This window comes from Canis aureus, chromosome 23 (assembly GCF_053574225.1).
Source record: "Canis aureus isolate CA01 chromosome 23, VMU_Caureus_v.1.0, whole genome shotgun sequence".
In the NCBI taxonomy this organism is placed as follows: Eukaryota; Metazoa; Chordata; class Mammalia; order Carnivora; family Canidae; genus Canis; species Canis aureus.
Window position 1 is genome coordinate 23750488 of NC_135633.1, and position 23616 is coordinate 23774103.

General features: G+C 36.7%; 3 protein-coding genes across 3 annotated transcripts; 2 read left to right on the forward strand and 1 right to left on the reverse strand.

Annotated features, from left to right (window-relative positions):
- Positions 1-3164: 3164 nt before the first annotated feature.
- On the forward strand, positions 3165-4142 carry LOC144295430 (olfactory receptor 52D1-like). Its single transcript, XM_077867830.1, has one exon. It carries the CDS (start codon positions 3192-3194, stop codon positions 4140-4142), a length of 951 nt encoding a protein of 316 aa, XP_077723956.1. The 5' UTR covers positions 3165-3191.
- A 4967-nt stretch (positions 4143-9109) lies between these two features.
- On the reverse strand, positions 9110-10051 carry LOC144295431 (olfactory receptor 52E1-like). The gene has a single exon (XM_077867831.1). It carries the CDS (start codon positions 10049-10051, stop codon positions 9110-9112), a length of 942 nt encoding a protein of 313 aa, XP_077723957.1.
- Positions 10052-21331: 11280 nt separating this feature from the next.
- Positions 21332-22270, forward strand: LOC144295432 (olfactory receptor 52E2-like). The gene has a single exon (XM_077867832.1). It carries the CDS (start codon positions 21332-21334, stop codon positions 22268-22270), a length of 939 nt encoding a protein of 312 aa, XP_077723958.1.
- Positions 22271-23616: the final 1346 nt, after the last annotated feature.

Below are 23616 nucleotides of genomic sequence, written 5' to 3' on the forward strand. Positions count from 1 at the left end.
TAATTTTTGCATATGTATCAATATTAATGGAAGATTCAAATTTTTGCTTCATTTTTTTCATTGTAATGCTTTTCTCTGTCAGTTGACATAACTATACTTATTCTAAGCATTTCTGGGTGTTCTATAATATAAAGAAACCACAGGTTTTTAAGTTCGGTATTACTTTATTGATGGACATTTTGGATGCTTCAATATTAATTTTATTATAGGCACTTTTACAGCGAGAATTACTTCGTATACTTCCTGCTATATGTATATGTGAACATTATTCCCTAGGATGGCAAGTAGTTAAATTGCTCTTCCTAGATCTTTGTTTTCAATAAGAATAGTTACTATGCAATTTTCCTCTAAGAGTAGAGTCAATTTTCTCCAATCAGTTGGGTGTAAGAACCACTCTTTAATCCAACTCTCACTAATGCTTATTATCATCAATCTTAAAAATTTGTTGGTTAAAAATATAATAGTGTATGAATTGTATCATATTCATTTAATTTTTAATTTCCTAATTTTCAGTAAGAATAAGTTTATTTTGTGTGATTGAACGTTTGCATTCACTGCAGTGTATTTTCTCTACATAATCTGTCCAGATATTTTCTTTCATTTTTTTAAAGACTTACTTGTTTATTTCAAGAGAGAGAGAGAGAGACCGAGACAGAGAGCTGAGGGGAGAGGTCAGAGAGAGGGGGAGAGAATCTCTAGCAGACTCCCCACTGAGCATGGAGCCCCATCCAGGGCTCTATCTCATGACCCTGAAATCATGACACTAGCTGAAATCAAGAGTTGGTCACTTAACTGCCTGAGCCACTCAGGTGCCCCCGTCCACATATTTTCTGTTGGTAAAATATGTATAAATTATGTAATGGCACAGGGCAAATAGAAGGAATGAAGGCAAAAGTGCAAGAGAAATATGAGAATGTTGATGGAACTACAAATATGGATAAAAAGATATGAAGTTTCATTGTAGGACAGAAGAAGTGAAAGTATGTGAAAATGCATTAATTTGATGTATATACATACACATAAACTTCATGGTAGGACAGGGTAAGATTGACAGAGCTATCTGGTTGCAAGTGTTAACCTCTCTGGGGTCAAGAGTTTAATTTTACCTCTGACAGGTCACCTATTGAAAGTGCAGGAAGGGTTAATTAAGAAAAGAAAGGCTTCAATTTGGACCAGTTCCCTTATGGACTATAGTTGGGGCCTTTCAACCAATATTCATAGTCAAATTAATGGTGATGGATTTCTTTACTGTTAGATACAGAACAATCCTCATCTTATATGCAAAAATGCAAACAGACTGTCACATCATTAGGGCAATTTTTATCACCACAGTTAAAAGTAAGTGCTTTAGAATCAGTAAATGGAGTAGAAGCAGGTCCATCACTTATCGGCTATTTAACTATATAGAAATTACCTAAATTCTTCTGATTTTAAAATGGAGATAAAATTTATGAGTTAATACGTGAAATGTTTTCAGGAAAACAACTGACTCACATCAAGCATTGTAAAATGTTTAACTATTACAGTTATTACATAATTCCCCAATAAGCTGGTTTCCCTAGATTTCTCTTCTGTCCCAATTCATCGTGTGCTTTAGACAGAAATGTTATGTAAATTTTCTATAGCTCTGTGATGCTGTATCCAGTTGATTTCACGTTCAAAAGATAATATTTATCTCTAGGGATCTTGAAGGCCAAGTAACCACAGTGAGCAGAAAATCTCTATGCATGAAACTTCAACAGAGAAAGAGGAAAATACGTGTCATCACTGTCACTCCATATTGATGCCCAGTCTGCTGTATATATTCCAATCTCGGCTTCAGTGAATACTCCCTTAAGGATTATTTTTTCTGATCACAACACTCCAAAATCTTCAACTGTCTGCAATAGTGATAGAGTAAAAGAAGTGTCTTTGGAATAGTGTCAATCGTGTTTCTAAGAAGAAAAGGGGAGGAAATCTGTTGATTATGGGATCAATATGACTTTCAAAATGTTCTAATAGTCTTAAGAAATGGTAAAAGTATAGTCAGCAAATCACAGTATGGGGTGGGGAGATGGATCATCCAATGCAGGAAGAAGTGTGCAGAGCAAAAGAAGGTCATGAGGGTAAGTTTGTGTGAAAACTGCCTTGAGAGGAAGCTGAATGGAGAGCAACTCATAAAGTAGTATATATACATGAATACATGCAAGGGAGTGGAAATTCATGATAGAAGTAATAATCACATTGTTGCAATTCTTGTCTGGGAAGTCAAGAGTAAACACAAATGAGTCCCAAGCGATGCAATGAGCTGGAGCTGTTCATTTCCTGACACACTGCTATCAGCCCCACTCTTGCCATCATACTTAATGAGTTCCATGTTGATGTCAATAAACCTCCTTCTGGTACTTCCAAAGCAAGCAATGTATATTCCCAAATTTCAGTGTTCCATTCTCAAAACTATACCCTATAACGGCTTCTTGCCATGTCCCAGAACTAAGATAGATAAAATCTAAAAAAGAAAGATATATTTTCTATTCAAAACTTCCTGTCATCCCTCCTGCCTGTCTAATTTGTGTTAGAACCATTTCTAAGCCCTCCAAATCCATGACTCTTACACGTTTTTCCCATATGATTCTACATAAATGGTTACAAATACATGTATCTTAATGAGAGAAGTTAGTTGAAGGAGCCATTACATACAGTGTAGTTCAATGAGGTAAGCATACAGCTATTCCATGCGCATCTATGCTTCTGTTTATTTTATTGTTTGTCTTTATTTAAGTTCTAGTTAGTTAACATATGATAATACAGGTCTTATATGTAAGTACTGAATCACTAAATTATACACTTGAGGCTCTTACACATTTTTTAGCTTTCAGCTGATACTACTTTCTTCTCAGTGGATAGAAGATTATGGGTTTTCATTTTTCATACAGTTAGCTCCAGTTTTTGGTACCTACATATTTTCCCTCATTTGGCATCTACAGATCAACCACACTGCAAATTACAACTGTGAAACAATATCTGATGGTCAGATATGATGATGAAATCATGTATAAAAACTTATAGACATTGTAACTACTCCATGACATCCAATTCCCTGCATTTTGACTGACTTAACTCACCAAAAGTTTAAAAAATTATAAGCTATTATTTTTGTTTGTTGTAGAGAAAAGCTCCTAAAGAGAAAGCTGAAACTTCTGAAGCTAGGTATGTCAGCATACAATAAGACTGATGTCCATCCATCAATCTTCATTCTCATTGGCATTCCTGGGCTGGAGGCAGCCCACATCTGGATCTCCATCCCCTTTTGTGTGGTCTACCTTTTGGCCCTCCTGGGAAACTGTTCTCTTCTGTTTATCATCAAGACAGACTCCAGCCTCCATGAGCCAATGTACCTCTTCCTCTGCATGCTGGCTGTGGCTGATCTTATTGTGTGTACTACAGCTGTACCAAAACTCCTTAGCCTTTTCTGGTTCCATGATGGAGAAATTCGTATTGAAGCCTGCCTCACTCAAGTGTTCCTGATTCACTCTTGCTCCACCATGGAATCGGGCTTCTTCCTGGCCATGGCTTTTGACCGTTATATAGCCATTTGTAACCCATTAAGACATTCAGCTATTCTGACACAGGCTGTAATAGGGGGGATGGGTCTAGGTATAGTACTCCGTGGCACGGTACTTCTCAGTCCTCACCCCTTTCTGTTACGTTGGCTTCCCTACTGCAGAACCAATATTATTTCCCACACCTACTGTGAGTTCATGGCCCTCATTAAGATTGCCTGTGCTGAGACGAGAATCCGTAGAGCATACAGCCTCATTGTTGCCTTCCTTACTGGTGGGGTGGACTTCATATTGATTATTTGTTCTTATGTTCTCATACTCCACACAGTCTTCCACCTCCCATCCAAGGAGGCCCGACTCAAGACCTTGGGCACCTGTGGCTCCCATATCTGTGTCATCTTAGTGTCTTATACTCCAGCATTCTTCTCGTTCCTCACCCACAGGTTTGGGCATCATGTGGCTCCCCATGTCCACATATTTGTGGCCAACATCTATCTTCTGGTCCCACCCATGGTGAACCCTATTATCTATGGAGTAAGGACCAAGAGGATACGAGACAGGTTCCTTAAATTTTTCAGTTTTTCAAAGTCTGTGAACTAAGTCTTATGTGTATATATGAGTAATATATGAGCAAATGTTATATTATCTACCTTAGAATGTGTTATTTCTTCATGAAACTCCTCTTTTAATGGTCAGAGGGCTAGGATTTTTCTGTGGGAAGTAACTCACCTAAAGATATATTTTATGTTGGAACAATCATCACATTATATGACTCGTCACCAAAATGTTAAAATATTATTTCCTAAAAAACACAAAACAAACATAAAGACTATATAGAATCATCTGTGGCTAAAAACAAGAAATATTTAAAATTAACATGATATATAATCACATATCTTTGGTTTACCATTTAAGATTTACTACCAGATTTACAGGTTTCCTTCTTTTCCCCAGTCATTTTTTCTTAACTAAAGTCCTTTCTCAAGTACATAACTCATTACTTTTTTATTGATAATAGTTTGGTGCTAACTTTTGTGTTCTATGTTCATCTACTGTTTTCTTTATTTCTTCCTGCATGATGCTTTTCTAACTACACAGTTCCATTCTCCAATTATTACATTTCCTTAGCCTTTTGAAATCATTATTCTACAGTCTTCTAGAATCTACTATTAGTTTGAAGAAATCTGTTCTTGGCCAAGTTTTTTTATTTTGTAGGTAATCATCTTTTCTGTCTGACTGTCATTAAATCCTCTTGCTTTCTTTGGTGTTCTATAGTATCACACAGATAAACCTTATAGGCATTATGCTAAGTGACAAAAGATTACATACTGTATGATTCTGTTTAAATGAACCTCTAAGAAAGGAAAACTAGTGTGGGGGTAGTATTCAGGCATTCATGTTTTAAAGTTCTGTAGGTGATTCTTTTTTTTTTTTTTTTTTTTTTCTGTAGGTGATTATTAAATGCAGCTAAGACTGAACTGTAGCTGTATAAGCTGAGGCACAGAAACATTAGTTGACCATAGGAAAAATATTTCAGTCAAGTACCTCCCTTCAAGCTAAAATGTGAAGAGAAGCAACATTTATTAAGTACTTACTAGATTCTAAGATTTTTTTTTTTAGATTCTAAGATTTTTATTGTGGGTTTTAGATACATAATCACTTAACAGTCATGATATTTTTTAGAATTAATTATCATAAATACCCACATAATAAGTAACTCAACAAACTCATATTCAATGCGCTAATTTAGAGGAGCTAGGATATAAAGTCTGTCTAGCTCTAAAGCCATAATTTTCTTATAATCTTACAATGGTCCCATATACAGCTAAATCACTGAATGGACTCCCATGAACACACTTCTCACCAGTAGGCTAGAAACATTTTGTTCCAATAGTTTTTTTTTTTTTTTTTATAAAGCTGATTCAGACATATAAGCATTTACTTTCAGTAGAATGACATGTAACACTTAGATAATGTGTACATTCTCATAACAACCCCAGAGTCCTTTACATACACCAATGCATTAAATTTTCATGTGAAATAAAAAGGATTTGTAGGATTCATATCCTCATTTTACAAATAAGGAAATTGAGAAATAGAGAGATCAGTTGACTCTCTCATAGTCACAGAAATGATTAAAAATGGAGAATTGGTTAAAAATGGAGAATTTGAACCTAGGAACTTTGACACCAGGTTTATATTCTCAACCATTACTCCATATTTAGTTACATATTGATATATACAGTGATGTATCAATGTGACAAGTGCTATGATAAAAATAGAAAGTAGATACATAATTAACCAAGGCTAGGGAGTATAGAAAGTCTAAAATAGTTCCAGAAGACAGGACATACATCAGGAACATTAGGTAGGCAACTAATCAAAATTCCCTGTGGATTAGGTCAAGATAGGTAGGATAGAGTGTGGAGTGTGTGTGTTGGGAATTAGAGTGTTGCCCATTTTGAGTTAGCTAATTCTGCATTCAGTCATTTCACTTCCTAAAGATTATCCCATTTTCTCCAACTAACAATCAACCAATTTTATTATTAAACAAGTTTCAACTTTCTAGAATGACAGTTTTCAAAATTTAGGCTTGAAGCCTCTTAAAAATACGTATTGCTTAGGCCCACACTAAAATTATTAGATTCAAAATGTCTGTGGCACATTGCATAAATAAAATCCTATTTACTTTTCATCAATCATTCTATATATTTATAATTTATGATCCACACTCCATCAATCATTCTATATATTTATAATTTATGATCCACACTGAGAATAAACAGTAAGAAGCTGAGAATAAACACATAGATGTCCTTGTACTCAGAAAATGTGGCATGATTTAAAATTCCTACCAAGATTTATAATTTTTACTTAGAATATAAAAGTTGAAAAGAATGTCACTCAAAACATTATGACAAAAAAAATACATATGCTGGATAATCAAAGAACACAATTTTCTTGGATCTGTCAGAAAGTTCAAACCACAATGCAACTAACTAATCCAAAATTCAAGGGAAGATAGGTAACTCCAAAAAATGATGGAACATGATCCTGTGCTTACTAGGAGCAGTCACCCAGTTTCTTTCCCCTAAGGAACAAAAGTTTTCATCTGAAGGAAGAACACAAGTGGAGACTCAGTGCTGCTGAGACAAAGGAACAGAAACAAACTCAATAACTGAAGATGAGGCAGGTTCCTTAGGGTCCTATAGTACTAGGGGAGGAACAGAATCACTGAGGAGGCTTCACTTTCAAGACTCAAGGACATAGTACATGGCTCAGGCAGGATGAACCAGCCCAATTGGTATTGTAATGTCCTCTGGCTCTTACCACCAGACCAGCAGGGTTTGAGTAACAGGTAACAGTGCTCTAGACCTGAGAGAGTGTGGAGAACCTGAGGAGTAGCCTTATTTGTACCACAGCAACAAAGGAAGATCTAACACTGAGAAAAATCCAACTCATCAGCCCACACCCTGAACAAAGATAAAGTTAAATGAATGTGAAGCATTCACAGAGGACATTCGAAACAAAGCATGAAGAAATGGATGACCTGAATAGTCCTTTACCTTTTTTAAAAAATATTTTATTTGTTTATTCATAAGAGACACAGAAAGAAAGAGAAGGCAGAGATATAGGCAGAGGGAGAAGCAGGCTTCCCACAAGGAGCCCCATGCAGGACTTGATCCTGGGAATCCAGGATCAGGCCCTAAGCCAAAGGCAGACACTCAACCACTGAGCCACCCAGACATCCCTAAATAGTCCTTTTACCTTTTAAAAAAAGTTCAATCTGTAGTTAGGAACCTTCTAACACAGAGGACTCCAGGCTCAGGTGACTGTATTGGTGAGTTTAGTCATTTAAATGCTAAATACCAATTCTCCACAAATTAGCCAAAACATATAAACAAATTGAACACTAAGCAAATCATTTAAGATAAGATACAACTGAGACCATATCATTAAAGTCCATTTCATAAGTAGAATAAATAGACAGAGGATGAGATCAGTGTCACAACAGGATTCCAGGAAAAGCCACTTGTGCCTATAATTATACAGCATACTGATTGCTTCAAAGAATTTCAAGTTCAGGATGTGATGTTAATTAATACAAATTCCCTCTACAAATTTACAACTATTTTTTCTGTTATAATAAGAATAAGTTGGATTTTTTTTCTTAAAGTGTATGCTATGGAATATTAGTGTAATAGGTTGGTCAAAGGAGCAATCTGAAGCCAATATTGTCTTAAGGTTTCAAATGAATATTTGTTAAATAAAAGATCTGAGAAATCCTGCAATAAAAATATAGCTAAAATTTTTGTTTTATTGACCAGGATTTACAAATATGTTTCCCCTGAATTCTTTCTATAAATAATGTCAGTAATAAGACCTAGAACTAGAGAACACTGAGTGATATCATATGGAACAAGAGTACACATGTACACATTTGGCTAATATTGGACTTGGGACATCACCAAAAATTCCTGCTTTCCATAAGAGGGAAACAACTCTAATAAACAACATAATATAGCTTCAAGGGGATCTCTGGATGTCCCAGAGGTTTAGTGCCTTCCTTCGGCCCAGGGTGTGATCCTGGAGTCCTGGGATAGAGTCCTACATCAGGCTCCTTGCATGGAGCCTGCTTCTCTCTCTGCCTATGTCTCTGCCTCTCTCTCTGTGTGTCTCTCATGAATAAATAAATAGAATCTTAAAAAAATAAAATAAAAAAATAACATAGCTTCAAAACAAAAACAAAAATCCTATGAATTTGCCAGGATTGCCAAGTTTTTACAATTCTGCTCATGATAGAAAATCTCACCTTTTCTCACATGATTATCATATTTGTAGGATCACTTTCATGTCTAAGAATACTAACATGGTAGAGTCAAAATAACATTCTTTTTGAGAGGGAGTCCAGGCATATGGGAAGTGTTTCAGCATCTATTATTTTGGAACCAGTATAGTAAGGCTGATATGCTATTTTTGTTTAAATTAGGATATTAAGGGATCCCTGGGTGGCGCAGCAGTTTGGCGCCTGCCTTTGGCCCAGGGGGCGATCCTGGAGACGGGGGATCGAATCCCACATTGGGCTCCTGGTGCATGGAGCCTGCTTCTCCCTCTGCTTATGTCTCTGCCTCTCTCTCTCTCTCTCTCTCTCTGTGTGTGTGACTATTAAATAAGTAAAAAATAAATAAAAAATAAAAAAATAAATTAGGATATTAAGAAATTTATGGGTTTTTTTTATTATTTGTGTGGTATTTTCTTTTTGGAGGGTTGGTTTTGCTTTAAAATGATACAAACTGTGGAATGTGATGTGTTCAGTCCTGATGGAAGTAGAACGAAGTGCTCATTTTCTTCCAAGTGGGGAATCTGAATTATTTCCAAACAATGGAAAATTATAAGACACTTTTATTCATGCATTGACATGGGCCTCACTTTTCATTTCTGGGTTTGAAAAAGAGGCTGACAGGCCTCTCCTGAGGCAGAACTGCATAACTTCCAAATGTTCTCTTTCCAATCTGAACAAAGAGAATTAGTGCTGTTCCCTTCTTTAATTTGATTCTTTACAAGAGTTATGTATTTTTCTTGGAAAAGACTTTCAGCACCTTTTCTCTAATCTGTTTTGTTCTGACACCGTAGATTACAGGGTTGAGGGCAGGTGGAATGACTACGTAGAAATTAGCCAAAAGGATGTGGATATAGCGTGGTATATTCTGGCCAAACCTGTGGGTCATAAATGAAAAAAACGCAGGAGTGTAGAAAGCCAGCATGACACATACATGAGAGCCACAGGTGCTGAGTGCTTTGAGCCGGGCATCGTGGGAAGGCAGTCGAAAGACAGCACGAAGAATCTGGACATAAGAAATGACAATAGCTATGATGTCAAACACCAGAATAGAGATGGCACATAAGCCATAGATGATGTTGATCCTGATGCTGGCACAAGACAGGCGGGCAATGCCCATGTGCTCACAGTAAGTGTGAGGAATAATTTGATGTCCACAAAATGGTAACCGTAGGATGAGTAGAACAAAGGGTATGGCAAAAGACAAAGGTCTCAGCAGGATTATCAATGCAATGACGACTACCACCCTGTTTGTCAGCACCAATGTGTACTGAAGAGGGTTACAGATGGCCACATAGCGATCATAGGCCATAGCCACAAGCACAGCTGACTCCATGCCAGTGTATAGGTGGATGAAGAACATCTGGATGAGGCATCCTTCAAAGGAGATTTCTTTCAGGTTGAACCAGAAGATGCCAAGCATCTTGGGGATGGTGGATGTTGACAGGCCCAGATCGATAGATGACAGAATGGCCAAGAAGTAGAACATGGGCTGGTGGAGGCTGCTCTCAGTGTCAATCACAGAAAGAATTATGATATTTCCAAGAACAGCTGTCAGGTACACAGCAAAGAAAGGGAAACCAATCCAGATATGTATATGTTCCAACCCAGGAATCCCCAGAAGGAAGAAAGAGTAGGGATGAAATAGGGTAGTATTAAGTGAGGTCATCTTTCTGGGATATTTTTTATAGTGAAATATATTATAGATAAGTATCTCTTATTCACTGAATAAGACTCATCCTTGCTTAGCACACAGAGAAAATGAAGAATTCAGTGAAACACTTATTCTATCTACCCATCACAGAGACTTGAAAATATACGAAATTGAGTGGCAAAGTGAAGCCACTTGTACTGCATCATAGCCATTCAATTAATTGAATATTTTTATTCAACCAAGATTGACTAAGTATCTAGTATATATGTGCCAAGTTCTGTGCTAAGACTGATTGCAAAAGACGAGTTAGAGAAGGTTCCTTTTTTCGATGGAACTTAGTTTTAGTGGTTGAAACAGTTAAGCAACTCAATCATTTCAATTAACAAAATAATTGTAAAGATAAAGTTGTTTCCTTGCTACCTAGGTACATGAAATATTTTACTGAAAATCATTTTTATGGAATAGAAAAATTATTTGATTTATGACTATATACATTATGTACAAGATAGGAACATAAACATAATGAGAGTCATTATAATTCTGTTTGTACCACATTTCTGAGCTGAACACATATAATGCACTCTTCAAAGAACCTGCAAGTGCGGTAAACCAGAAATTTCTAAGACAATTTTCGATCTATGTAGGCTTCTCACTGTTTAAGTCCCCAAAAACATTTTTCATGCCATAGTCATCTTGTGATCTCTCTTTTCTTGCTGGTGCCAGTATCAGAGAAGGTTTTATTAAAGAAGTTGTATTAAAGAAGTCACATAAAATGTCATTTCAGGATAATCTTCTTAATCCGGGTCTGCTTAAAATGGAACATACATATTCCTCTTCATTCCTGTTCTGATTATAGGTAAATAGAGCCTTGACCCTTAAGTGCTCTCCTGCTGATATCTGTCCAGAAAGAAACACAGATTGACAGGTGGGCACATAAATAATAATATTCAGGTTTATAAACTATCACAAAACTGTCAGGTAAAGTGAGTTAATTTATACACATGACTCCTGGAAATAATCATTTCTCTAAGATGTTACAATAAATGCACCTTAATAACTCAAGTACATTGTATCAGAGCTCTTGCTTTCCCTTTTGTATACTCTTGATAGATAGATAATAATAGATAGATGGTAAGTAGATAGATAGATGATAGATAGATAGATAGATAGATAGATAGATAGATAGATAGATATCTGCACACACACAGAGAAGGTCTGGCATTTAAAAGTACTCAGTTCAAATAAGAATTACTAATTTTCAGAAAATTACCACCAACAGGAAAGTAGATCTAATCCATACCACTAGGAGGGTATTTCCTTATTAACATGAGAAGTTTGGAAGAACTTGGAGGGCTGAAGTAAAATGTGTTATTGTGATATATCACCTTTGATGTACTTCACTCCCTTATAGACAGAACTGGGCCTTTCCATTGTTCTTCTGCTCAGTCTTCTGTGAGATTTCTAAGTCCTGTGCAAAGCAGGAATGAGCTATAAACTACATTAGCCAGACGAACTGTATTAGAATAGTATTTCTGGGGATGGAAGCATGTGTCTGTGTATGTCTGTGTGTTGGAAGGGTGCATTGCAGTTTGAGTCTTGGGCAAATTGCTTAAGAAATCCTAGAAAGAAGAGTTTGATCACAGGTACAGGAAGGAGACAGTTACAATAATTAGTCAAGCCAAGTAAATTACTAGATGGAGGATATAGAAGAGATTTTAAGAAAGAAATAAGAACTATATAGAAAACTATCCCTAATTTAAACAGGGATGACTAAATGCAAGGATTGGCTTTTAAACCCAGGGGATTTGGGAAGAGAATGAAGTAGAATCCTATAATCAGATTTATTTTTCTGTGTTTGAGGTTCAGCTAATTTAGAGTGTAGTATATGAGAAATGGCATAATGTTTAGAAGCACACACTAGGAATTAAAGCCAGAGTCTTTATGCCATGTGAATTTGGTTGAATTATTTCTCTTTTTTGGGTCTATGTTTCCTCACCTATGAAATGAGACTAAAATGCTTACATAGCAGAATTCATGCAAGTTTTGCATGACTCAAGATGGGCCATCAAAAAGTATAGTTGCAATTACTCATGAATCTATTGATAAGAACACAATAAAGTAGAAAGCTACAGTGGAAGTGGTTCCGACTTATCTCAGGCCTTCAGATAATCCTTACATCAGGGGTCAGCAGACTAAATCCTGATCCTCACTTTATCTGCATACAAATATTTTGATAGGGTTTCTAACATTTACAATAAAGTATATCTGATTACCCTATCCATAATAGCATTATCTCCCGGAGACCAAACCATTCTAAGAGGATTAGTACTACCTTTAGTTGGGAGAAAATAGCAAGTGTTTTGGTGTATTTTACTAGGTTGTAATTAGTGAGAGATAATTTCTGAATAGCTTAAGGTAAGTTTCATTATTGTTCTCCCTCTGTGTCAAAAATGCACCCAGGATAAGGACATTTATCCAACCTTTAAACTAGATTAGGGGACGCCTAGTGGCTCAGCGGTTGAGCATCTGCCTGTGGCTCAGGGCATGATCAAGGAGTCCTAGGATCCAGTCCTACATCAGGCTCTCTGCATGGAGCCTACTTCTCCCTCTGCCTATGTCTCTGCCTCTCTCTGTCTGTCTCTCATGAATAAAAAAATGAATAATCTTTAAAATAAATAATAAACTAGGTTAGAAGGGATTGAAGGAGAGATAACAGTGAGCAAAGAGACAGAACACATGAAAAGAAAGAACCTTAATAGATGAGTAATTAGGCTCCAGGTCAATGAAGAGCTCTATGCACAGAAAGAATGGCAGAGGCGTTAAAAGATTTAAGGTCTGTGCGCAGAGATGGTATAAGGATGTATTAGAAATGAAAGCAGTAGCTGCTCATGTGCACATGAGAGATTATGCCAACACATTCTTACGGTCAGTCCTCTCATCCCCTCCCTTTAGTCAGCAAGTTTTCCTACCGTCCCCTATCCCCACGCATCCTATCATCATCTACCAATCTCCCTTGTGCTCACCAGGCCACAGATAAGAATCCATACTTCTAAGGCATTACTTGCCAGCCAGGGACTCCCGGAGAAGTTAGCAAATCTCCCTTAGCATCCTTCTGAGCTCCATTTGCTTTGGTGGGAGGATTTTTTTATACTGTTGCCACAGCCTCTAGAGTGAGAACTTTGTCTGTCTTGGAACTCCTTGGGGGATAGTGGGGGCTACAAAGCTCTGAGATCTGGATTAACTCCTTTTCTAGTGTTAAGTGAATTAGTGGAACAGAATCACCAGACACTGAGAGACCATATCCTGATTCTGGACCTTGACTCCCAAATCTAGAATTAATATATATCCAGGAGGATAATTATTATTATTTTGGTCTTGTAAAATATGTAAAAACCATAGATTGTGTGTCTTGTAAAATTTTTCAACATTTTTTCCAACAGGGTTCCTGGAATTGGTTTTAGGCTATTAGTTCTGAACTCCTCAAAGCAGGGGGGCGGGGGGGGGGGGGAGATGCCATTGGTCCAGGCTCCAAATATATATAAACTGATGATTGTATTAAATTTGTGAAAATCTTCTTAGTATTGTTAAAAAAGATCTGTTCAACCCATAAATCTGAAGTTTTATGTTTCTTTAATTTTGAAGTTACTTTTTCAAATATTTCACCTCTTCATTTATTATTTCCCTCCTTCTAAAATTCATTACATATGCTTTTGGCAATTCTACATAAATCTTTCAATATATTCCTTTTTTTTTCATTTTCTTATATTCATTAGTGATAATTTCATAATTTCTTTATGACATATATAACTGTGTGTGTGTGTGTGTGTGTGCTGTTCAGTGATCTTACATGCAGAATTTTATATATATTGATTAGATCAACTCTATTAAAGTGTCTTTTTGTTCCAAATAGTCTTTATAGGAACTTAATTATGTGGAAGTTGCATTTGTTTCCTACTGCTGCCATAATAAATTATCACAAATTTAGTAGCTCAAAACAACACAAATTTATTATCTTATAATTCTGTAAGTTAGAAATTCAAAACATGTATCACTGGGCTAAAAATCCAGATGTCAGCAGGCGAGAATCCTTTTCAGGAAACTTTAGAGGTAAATCTTTTTTCTTGACTTCTAGAGGCTGCCCACATTCCTTGACTGCATGCCTCCTTCAGTCTTCAAGACTGGCAATGGCTGTTGTCAGTCCATTTGGGTTGCAATAACAGAACACCATAGATTGTGTGGCTTTTAGATGGCTGCCTTCTTGCTGTTTCTCCCCAGGGCCTTTCTTCATTAATCCCATCACAAGGGCCCCACCCTCGGGACCTAATCTGACCCTAATTACCTTCAAAGATCCATCTTCAAATACTATGATGTTGGAGGTTAAAGCTTCAATGTATGAATTTGGCAGGGGAGGGGGAGGGCATGAGCATTCAGTCCATAAGGGTGCCCTGAACTTGCAGGTGTGTCTGAGCCAGTGTCTTAACTAGTGCTGGCTGCACAATAGGAGAGACCCAGTATGAAGCAAAGGTGCTTGGCCCTTTGTTAAAAATACAGGGAAGAAAAGAGCTTTCATTTTTCTTCCATGGTTTCTCTTTTTTTTTTTTTTTAATTTTTTTTTTAATTTTTTTTTTATTTATGATAGTCACAGAGAGAGAAAGAGAGAGAGAGGCAGAGACATAGGCAGAGGGAGAAGCAGGCTCCATGCACAGGAAGCCCGATGTGGGATTCGATCCCAGGTCTCCAGGATCGCACCCTGGGCCAAAGGCAGGCACCAAACCGCTGCGCCACCCAGGGATCCCCCATGGTTTCTCTTTTAATCAATGATGGTGTTTCCCATTTTCTCTTTTATCTTGCTCTCTTTTGGGCTTGGGGAAAACCTATGGGGTAGGTGCAGACATGCACAGGTGTACAGGGTTATTGTCCTGTGAATTGGCGAGTTGGCTACAGGTGTGGATAGGATTGGGGTCAGGAGCTCTGAGCAGGACTAAGGTAGCAAGTAGCCAAGTAAGCATCTTGGGAATATATGGAGGGTAATAGCAGGTGAGAATGTATGAGTCAGGCTCCAAACCCCAGCACCTGCCCCATTTTCATGTCAGATTCCAATCGCAGAACATAAATGTGAAGATAAGATGGTTTAAAAAATTCAAGACAACATTAAAGCCCAAGTATGGCAGAGATTAAACGTCAAGTGTAGGGCCCCCTTTTGAAGGAGGGTTCTAAGTGCTGCAGTGATCACACACTCATGAAGAGCCTAATGGTATTAACTAAGCCTCTACTAGCCTAACTTTTGAGATATATTGGTTAGTAACTGGGCAAAAAAGAAAGCAAAAGGACTGTACCTGCACCAATCAAGTTTTTATTTTTCATAGAATAAGGATTGACTTGAAATACCCAAGACACAGTATTAGAATCTGCTTAAAATTATTGATTTACAAGATTTACAGGGTTCCACTACCAAATTTTATGTTAATTTTGCCTTTTGGTTGTAACTCAAAATGTAAGCACAATGTTAAATATCCATAAAAAGAAGAAAGAGTACATGATTACATTTGAGGTTAACTCTGAGTGAGAAGTAGGCTGGTGCCATAAAAGAGAGGGAACAACTGAAAAATAAATGGGAAACTGAATTCTCAGGTTAAATTGTCTGACCGATGTCATGTATCTCAGCAAATTGTTAGAGCTACAAGTAGAATAGCAGTGATCTGGCTTGAAAGCCCTGCTCTTGAACACATAATTATACTGTCCCCCAAAATGATGATGTGGGAAGGTGAGAGAATGACCTGTATCAGTCATCCTAAGCTCTAACACAGAGCAAGGAACTAAAAGGTTAATGGAGACTTGCAAAGTGACCAAGGGATCAAGAAACCTTACTTTTTCATGCCTTCATTTCCTTAAAAGTCATGGCTTTCTATTCCTGTCTCAGGACCAGATTAGAAACTAGTATCTTCAGAGACCTTGTGTTTTTCACAAAACTGGTTCCATGAGATTTTCTTTTTAAATATTTTCATCTGTTTATATATTTTAGAGAGAGTATGTGAGCAGGGAAGGAGTGAGGAGAGGCAGAAGGAGAGATAGAATCCCAGGCAGACTCCCTGCTGAGCGTTGAGCCCCATGGGGGCGGGGGTCAATCCCAAGACCCTGAGATCATACCCTGAGCCCAAAACAAGAGTTGGACATTTAACAGATTGAGCCACTTAGATGCCCCCTAGGGGATTTTCTATTGAAAGCTTCCCCCTGGCAAAGAGCAGCATCCTCATAAAGACTGAACAGGTTGAGACAAAAAAGAGACAGTATTGCATCCTGGTACTCAGTGTGGTGAGTCTTTCCCATCTCCCAGCTCACATGGCATCCTCACGTCACAGTGATGGCTGAGGGGAAAAAGAGAAATAGGAAGAGACATGAAGTAAGTTTCAGAGAAAGAAGGCTAAGACTGATGCTTAGAGAAGGAGTAAGATCATATTAGGAAAAACCACCTAAAAAGTTTTAGTGAAAGAATTTGGATTTTAGCCTAAATCCATTCAATGTGCATTTTAGAAAAATCAGTCTGTCGGATATCTAAAGAATCTAGACAACTAGTATCTTTGAAACATGGTTCAGTGTTTTAAGAGAATTATCTAAAATTAAGGGTTTCATTCTTAAAGGTTTATTTACACTTATTATTTCTGTTTTCTAGGTGAAGAAACTGAGGTATATCAATGTGACAGTTCTTGTGCAAGCATGCACAGCTACTAAGTAATACTTTCTTTACTTTCTTTCAACTCTAGAGTAAGTCATGAAGCCAGGTTTCAGCACAATTAACCTGACTGCAGAGCTCGTGCTCTCAGGCACTGGCAAGTGCTGTGACTTAATCAACCCAAGAAATGATGATTGGTACTGATTTTCATGCTATTTTTTTTTTTTTTTTTTTACTTATGATAGTCACACAGAGAGAGAGAGAGAGAGAGAGAGAGGCAGAGACACAAGCAGAGAGAGAAGCAGGCTCCATGCACTGGGAGCCCGATGTGGGATCCAATCCCGGGTCTCCAGGATCACGCCCAGGGCCAAAGGCAGGCGCTTAACCGCTGTGCCACCCAGGGATCCCTCATGCTATTTTTAGAAATAGAATCAAGAGTGTTTTTTGTTTTTGTTTTTGTTTTAACAGGTGGAGAAAGAAAATGGATGTTGCTCCTAATTCTGAGTGGACCCACTGGTTACATGGTAATGACATTTATCAAAATTAAACAACAGGGAAAGTAAGATGAAGTTAAAGCTAGAGTTTGGTAGAGGCAGGGCTGGGAATTCAATTTTAAAAATGTTTTATTTGTAATATTTGGCAAAAGAAAAGTGAAAGCAATTGCCAGAAGGAATTTAATTTTGAGAATCTGAATTTGATAAAATACCGAGGGTTGGGAATTATTATTTCGGGTTCTTCATTATAAAGATAGTTATTAAAGCAATGTATGTGAATGAGATTGTTCCTAGAGATCAAACTGGATGAGAAATAACAGTAGCTAAAGGTGATGGTTAAGGTTCACCAACAGTTAATGAATGGTCAGCAGAAAAAGTGTCTAAAGGAAGATGAAAAAAAAAATAAAGGAAAATGAGAAGATGAAACTAGAGAGGTGGAAAAAAAATCAGAAATGTTCAATATCACAGCATTTATCTTTCTGCAGCTTACAATAATGAAGTTACAGTCTACATTTTCACCTACAGATATCAGGATATAAGACCATGTTGACATTTACAAGGAAGCATTTGATCTTGCTATTAAGAAGAGGTATGTACATGTGATCAGAATGTCATAATTTTGAGAAATCCTACTCTGTATTAATTTTAAGAATAGACTGCATGATTATATTAAAATATTGATATAGATTTTCTTTCACTGATTGTAGGATAGTTCTGTGAATTTATTTATAGAAATTTGTTTTTCTTGCATATGCTTATTTATAAACACTGCATCAGATTATATAGAGCATTTTTTTATTACACATGATTGCACAGGCCTCAATTTTAAAATGTCTCAGAACAGTTTCTGACACATAAAAAAAAAAAACATTCTGTAGTATTTATTTAACCAAAGAGTAATGCATACGTTATCATGAAACTATTAACAAGAAAATTAGAGAATGAATTAGTCTGATCCAGGAATTCTTTATAACCATTAATTATTTAGTCTTAACCATTAATCTTTATTTATTAATACCAATCATTTTAAAATTATTAATCATTTAAATATTAACTTAATATAATAGACGCTGGACATTTGGCAAGTGGTTTACATTTTATTTTTATATTTTAAAGATTTTATTTATTTATTCATGAGAGAGACACAGAGAGAGAGAGAGGCAGAGACACAGGCAGAGGGAGAAGCAGGCTCCATGCAGGGAGCCCGACACGGGACTCAATCCTGGGACTCCAGGATCACACCTTGGGCTGAAGGTGGTGCTAAACCGCTGAGCTACTGGGGCTACCCAATGGTTTACATTTTAAATTAGATACAGAGATGTAAGGATGAGTGACACCTGTAATCATGCTGTAATACAGATTGGTATTAGATTTTGTAGGAACACAGAAGAGATCATGTCACCAACACCTTGTGTATGGATCTGGATTATGTCTTGAAGGATGCTTTTCAAAAATTGTTTTGTTTGAACTTTTCTCCATGAGAAGCTTAGACAGAACACTGATATTTTTTTATCAATTCAAACAGAAGGGAGTCAAGGAGAAAATATCGGGGTATTCCTATGGTAACATCAAATGGATAAAATATCTTGGGGAAGGAGTAAAAGTTCAAGATGGCTTAAGCATAATCTTGTACGTATCTTGGATTGAGAATATAAGAACCAAGATGACTAGACTAGTAACCTTTCCTTCAACACATCCATTTCATTGTAACTTTGCTCCATTTAAACTTTTGTAGAAGAAGAAGAAGAAGAAGAAGAAGATCTTGTCAACAGGGTTAGACTATCCTTACTATTCTGTCTCACTTTTATATATTTTTATATATTCACATTGCCCTTGGGGTTTTACAAAATTTATTCTTTAATAGTTATTTAAGAAAAACTACTTAATGTCCATAGGAGCATAAAGATAACTGCAGAGAAATCAGATCTTGTTCCTTTCTCCATATTTCCTATTTCTACTCTTGGTTTCTGTGTTCTTTGTCTATATTTTTCTTCTACTTGGTTTTTTCCTACCACTTTCTGGATACTTACCTAATATTATCTAATACTGTGTCATATAGAATATAATTGAATGACCGGGGAGACTAATTTCCCTTATTTTATTTGCAATCACAGAATACAGTACCATTCTGTCTCTCTTAGAAAAGCCAGAGATAGCTTATTGTTACCCTTTGCAATCAGATCTACAACTAGTGCCTTAAGTAAATTTCCCATCAACTGAGAAACTGTTGCATTATGAATACTGCAAAAAAAGGAAGAGTTTGCTGATTTCTTTTGCTGATTTCCACAGAAAAACTTACCTCTGGGTACTGAATCCTACTTTTACTCCTCTTATCCATTATCAATCATACCTTTTAAAAATGCTCCTAATTTCACTGTAATAACATAACTTTGTGGAAATAGCCTCTGTTCCTATTGAAACCGCCAGAGGATCTCTTGCTCTTGGCTTTGCTTCTTCTCGTTTCCCATCCATATTCTTTTTTTTTTTTCACTTGTTTTTATTGAAGTTCGATTTGCCAACATTAAGCATAACACCCAGTGCTCATTCCATCAAATGCCCTCTTCAGTGCCTGTCACCCATTACCCCAACACCCCCGCCCTGCCCACCTCCCCTATCACAACCCTTTGTTTGTTTCCCAGAGTTAGGAGTCTCTCATGGTTTGTCTCCCTCTCTAATTTTTCTCCCATCCATATTTAACTGCTTATTCCATACCTCGCTTATCACATTCTTCTGTGTATTTGCCCCTCTATATCAATGTCTAGATAATACACTGATTTTCATGCTGAAAATGAGGTCACCATTAGCATTGCCACCAAGGAATCTTCAAATGATCAGAAGAGAGGCTTCCCTCAATCCCCTCCCCCCAAAGGTTTTATTTATTTATTTAAGAGAGAGAGACTGGGTGAGTGAAAGAGAGAGAGAGCACAGGTCCATGGGGGAGAAGGGGTAGAAAGAGAGGAAAAAGCAGACTCCCTGCTGAGCAGGGAGCCCATGGGGTGGAGCGGGGCGGGGAAGGGGGTGACTCCATCCCAGGACTCCAGGATCATGACTTGAGCTGAAAGCAGACACTAACCGACTGAGCCACCCAGGTACTCCAGAAGACATACTTTTTACTATAAAATAATTGCACACATGAATGAGTATATATTTTGGAAATAACCTATCAAATGCTATACAAGCTACATGAAGACATATAATAAGGGTTTAGGGAACTTCAAAAATGATTGAACTATCATGTGTCTAATTATCCACTATTCCTAATTGTTTTCTCTCACTAGTTCTTTTATTAACATTTTGACCTGTGTCTTCAACTCTAAAGTCACAATTCCCTTAGCTAAAAATGAGAAATACTAACAAGTTTTATTCAGATAGGTGTTGTGATTTTTAAAAAGATTGTAATTTGTGTTTGTACATGTGTGGAGTATTGTGTGTGTGTGTGTGTCTGTGTGTATGTGGTTGTAGTACCTACAGATGCATAGGTAAAACACATCTTTTCCTTTATTTCCATTTGCTAATTTTCTTCCTAACTTAATTTCCCAGACCTTTCATTGAAAGCATTTTAAACTTCTGATAAGCTACTTACTCTTTGATCATTAGATAAGTTATATGTAAAATAAATAAAATTAATGTTCTTCTTGAAGGGCTTTTTTATTTAAATATTGGAGATGATTTTTGCATAGAATCTGACAAAAAGCCTTGTAAATAATAGGCAGCACCACAATAACTGGTATTTGATGTTGCTGTTTTCACTATTATTCCCAATTATATTTTGTAATAATAATTACTAAATACTAAAAGAAGGACCAATTTAACTAATTAAAATATTTTTAATATTTTGGTATATATTTTGTTGAATCTAGGTGTTTATTGTATAGTTATTATTCATCCTGTGTTTTAATCCCAGAGTGTTCTTAATCGACTGGAGTCGATTTCCATAACTATATTTAGAAGCTAGCAGAATCCTAAATTGGTCAAATTGAAGGGGGTGTCTGTTGGTGATGATGGTGATAATGAGAAGAAGTAGCTAATTAAGTGTCTTCTATTATCTTTAGGTCTCTAGCAGTATAGAAACTATCTGGTGACTTGTAGATTGGGTCAGCATACATTTCTGAAGATTTATTACCAAATAGAATGTTCCCTCCCAATAACACCCAATTCCACCTCTTTTCCTTCTTGTTGCTGGGGATCCCAGAAATGGAAACACTGCACCTCTGGATTGGCTTTCCCTTTTGTGCTGTGTACACAGTTGCACTCATTGGGAACTTCACTATTCTGTTTGTCATCCAGGCTGAGAGCAGCCTACACCAGCCTATGTTCTATTTCCTGGCCATGTTGGCTACTATAGATTTGGGTCTGTCCACAGCTACCATCCCCAAGATGCTTGGAATCTTCTGGTTCAACCTCAGAGAGATCATCTTTGGAGCTTGCCTCGTGCAAATGTTTTTCATTCACAGCTTCACACTTATGGAGTCAGCTGTCCTGTTGGCAATGGCTTATGACCGCTACGTGGCCATCTGCAACCCACTTCGATATAGCACCATCCTCACCAACAGGGTTGTTTCTGTGATTGGTGTTGGTGTGTTAGTGAGGGCATTTATTTTTGTGATTCCTTTTGTATTTCTGATTTTGCGATTGCCCTTCTGTGGGAATCGTGTCATTGCCCATACCTATTGTGAACACATGGGTCTTGCTCGTCTCTCTTGTGCCAGCATCAAGATCAATATTATTTATGGCTTATGTGCAATTTGTAATCTAGTATTTGACATCATAGGCATTGCCCTTTCTTATGTTCAGATACTGCGAGCTGTTTTCCGTCTTCCTTCTCGTGAAGCCCGACTCAAATCCCTCAGCACGTGCGGTTCTCATGTTTGTGTAATTCTTGCCTTCTATACACCGGCCCTCTTTTCCTTTATGACACATCGCTTTGGACATAATGTTCCCCGCTATATCCACATACTCCTGGCTAATCTTTATGTTGTAGTGCCACCAATGCTCAACCCTGTCATATATGGAGTCAGGACCAAGCAGATCTATGACCGGGTGAAGAAACTATTATTACAGAAACCATGAAAGGAAAAAGAATGACACCTAATACATGTGTAGTTCAATATGACATTGTATGAAACTTAAATCAGAGACATACCTTTTCATAAAAATTCTGTTAAAATATGTATCTATGTTGGCTCTATTCTTTCAGTATTGAAATGCATTTAATTTCCATCTGCTATTAAGGCCACTTCCCAATATACATTGCTACATCTTCTTCATCCCATAAAAATTCATTTAGTAGGTCATGTCTCTTTATTCATTTCAATATCTGATATTTATTTGTCAAAGTTTTTTTTTAAGATTTTATTTATTTACTCATGAGAGACACAGAGAGAGAGGCAGAGACACTGGCAGAGGGAGAAACAGGCTCCATGCAGGGAGAGCACCACGGGACTCGATCCCGGTTCTCCAGGATCACGTGCCTTATGTCAAAGTTTTGAATGCATCCATTTTCACTAGATTAGTTGATGTTTCATGGATCTTCTTTCTTCTCCGAATATAATCATTTTCTGACTGTATTTTCACAACTGCAGGCAGCTGGGGATAAAATAGTCACTATTCCACTTTCTCTGACTTTATGGAATTTATGGAGTTTAAATTTAGTCATCAAACTGAACTTATAAACATTCATCATTTTTCTTTCAGCCTCTTAATATCTTGATAACTAGATTTGTCTCTATTTACAAATATCAAAGAATTTATACTCAAACCAGTCTGACAATTTTTATATTTTAAATACGCTACAAATTTTATGCACATTTAACATAACTATTTTTTCTATTAATTAAATCTCGTATTTACTATCTTTTAATTCAACCTGAGACACAGATCTTACACAACAAAGATTTTCCTCTTTAGAATTTTCTAACCATGACTGTTAAATCTCATATACTTTGCTTTGATTTTATTCATAATTTTACGGTTGCTTTTGCCATTGTCCCACAGATGCCCATGCAAATTATCAAATTTTAATATAAACAAGCAGTCTTTCTGCTTTCTATTCATAAAGGATCTTTAAAAAATGCAGTCCTTTTTCTACTTTCTGAAATATAGTATTGTTGGTTTAATTCTCTTCTTATAAACTCTAAAACTTATACACATGAAGTTATTGTTTCAGAAAGTCAATATTCATTTAAATGTTTCCAAATATTTACTATTTCTTTGTTATCCATTCCTTCTTGCATCTTTACTACTTCATCTGTAAAGATTTCACTCATGCCTGAAGAATAAACTTAAATATTTCCTCATTACAACTTTTATGGTAGTGAGTTTCCTTTTCTTTGCCTAAAAATAACTTTGTTTCATCTTAGTTTTAAAGTTATTTACAGGATTCAGAGTTATAAATTAACAGTGGATCTCTCAGCTTT

Coding starts and splice junctions, on each gene's coding strand:
- LOC144295430 (XM_077867830.1), top strand. CDS start 3,192: ATGTCAGCATACAATAAGACTGATGTCCATCCATCAATCTTCATTCTC.
- LOC144295431 (XM_077867831.1), bottom strand. CDS start 10,051: ATGACCTCACTTAATACTACCCTATTTCATCCCTACTCTTTCTTCCTT.
- LOC144295432 (XM_077867832.1), top strand. CDS start 21,332: ATGTTCCCTCCCAATAACACCCAATTCCACCTCTTTTCCTTCTTGTTG.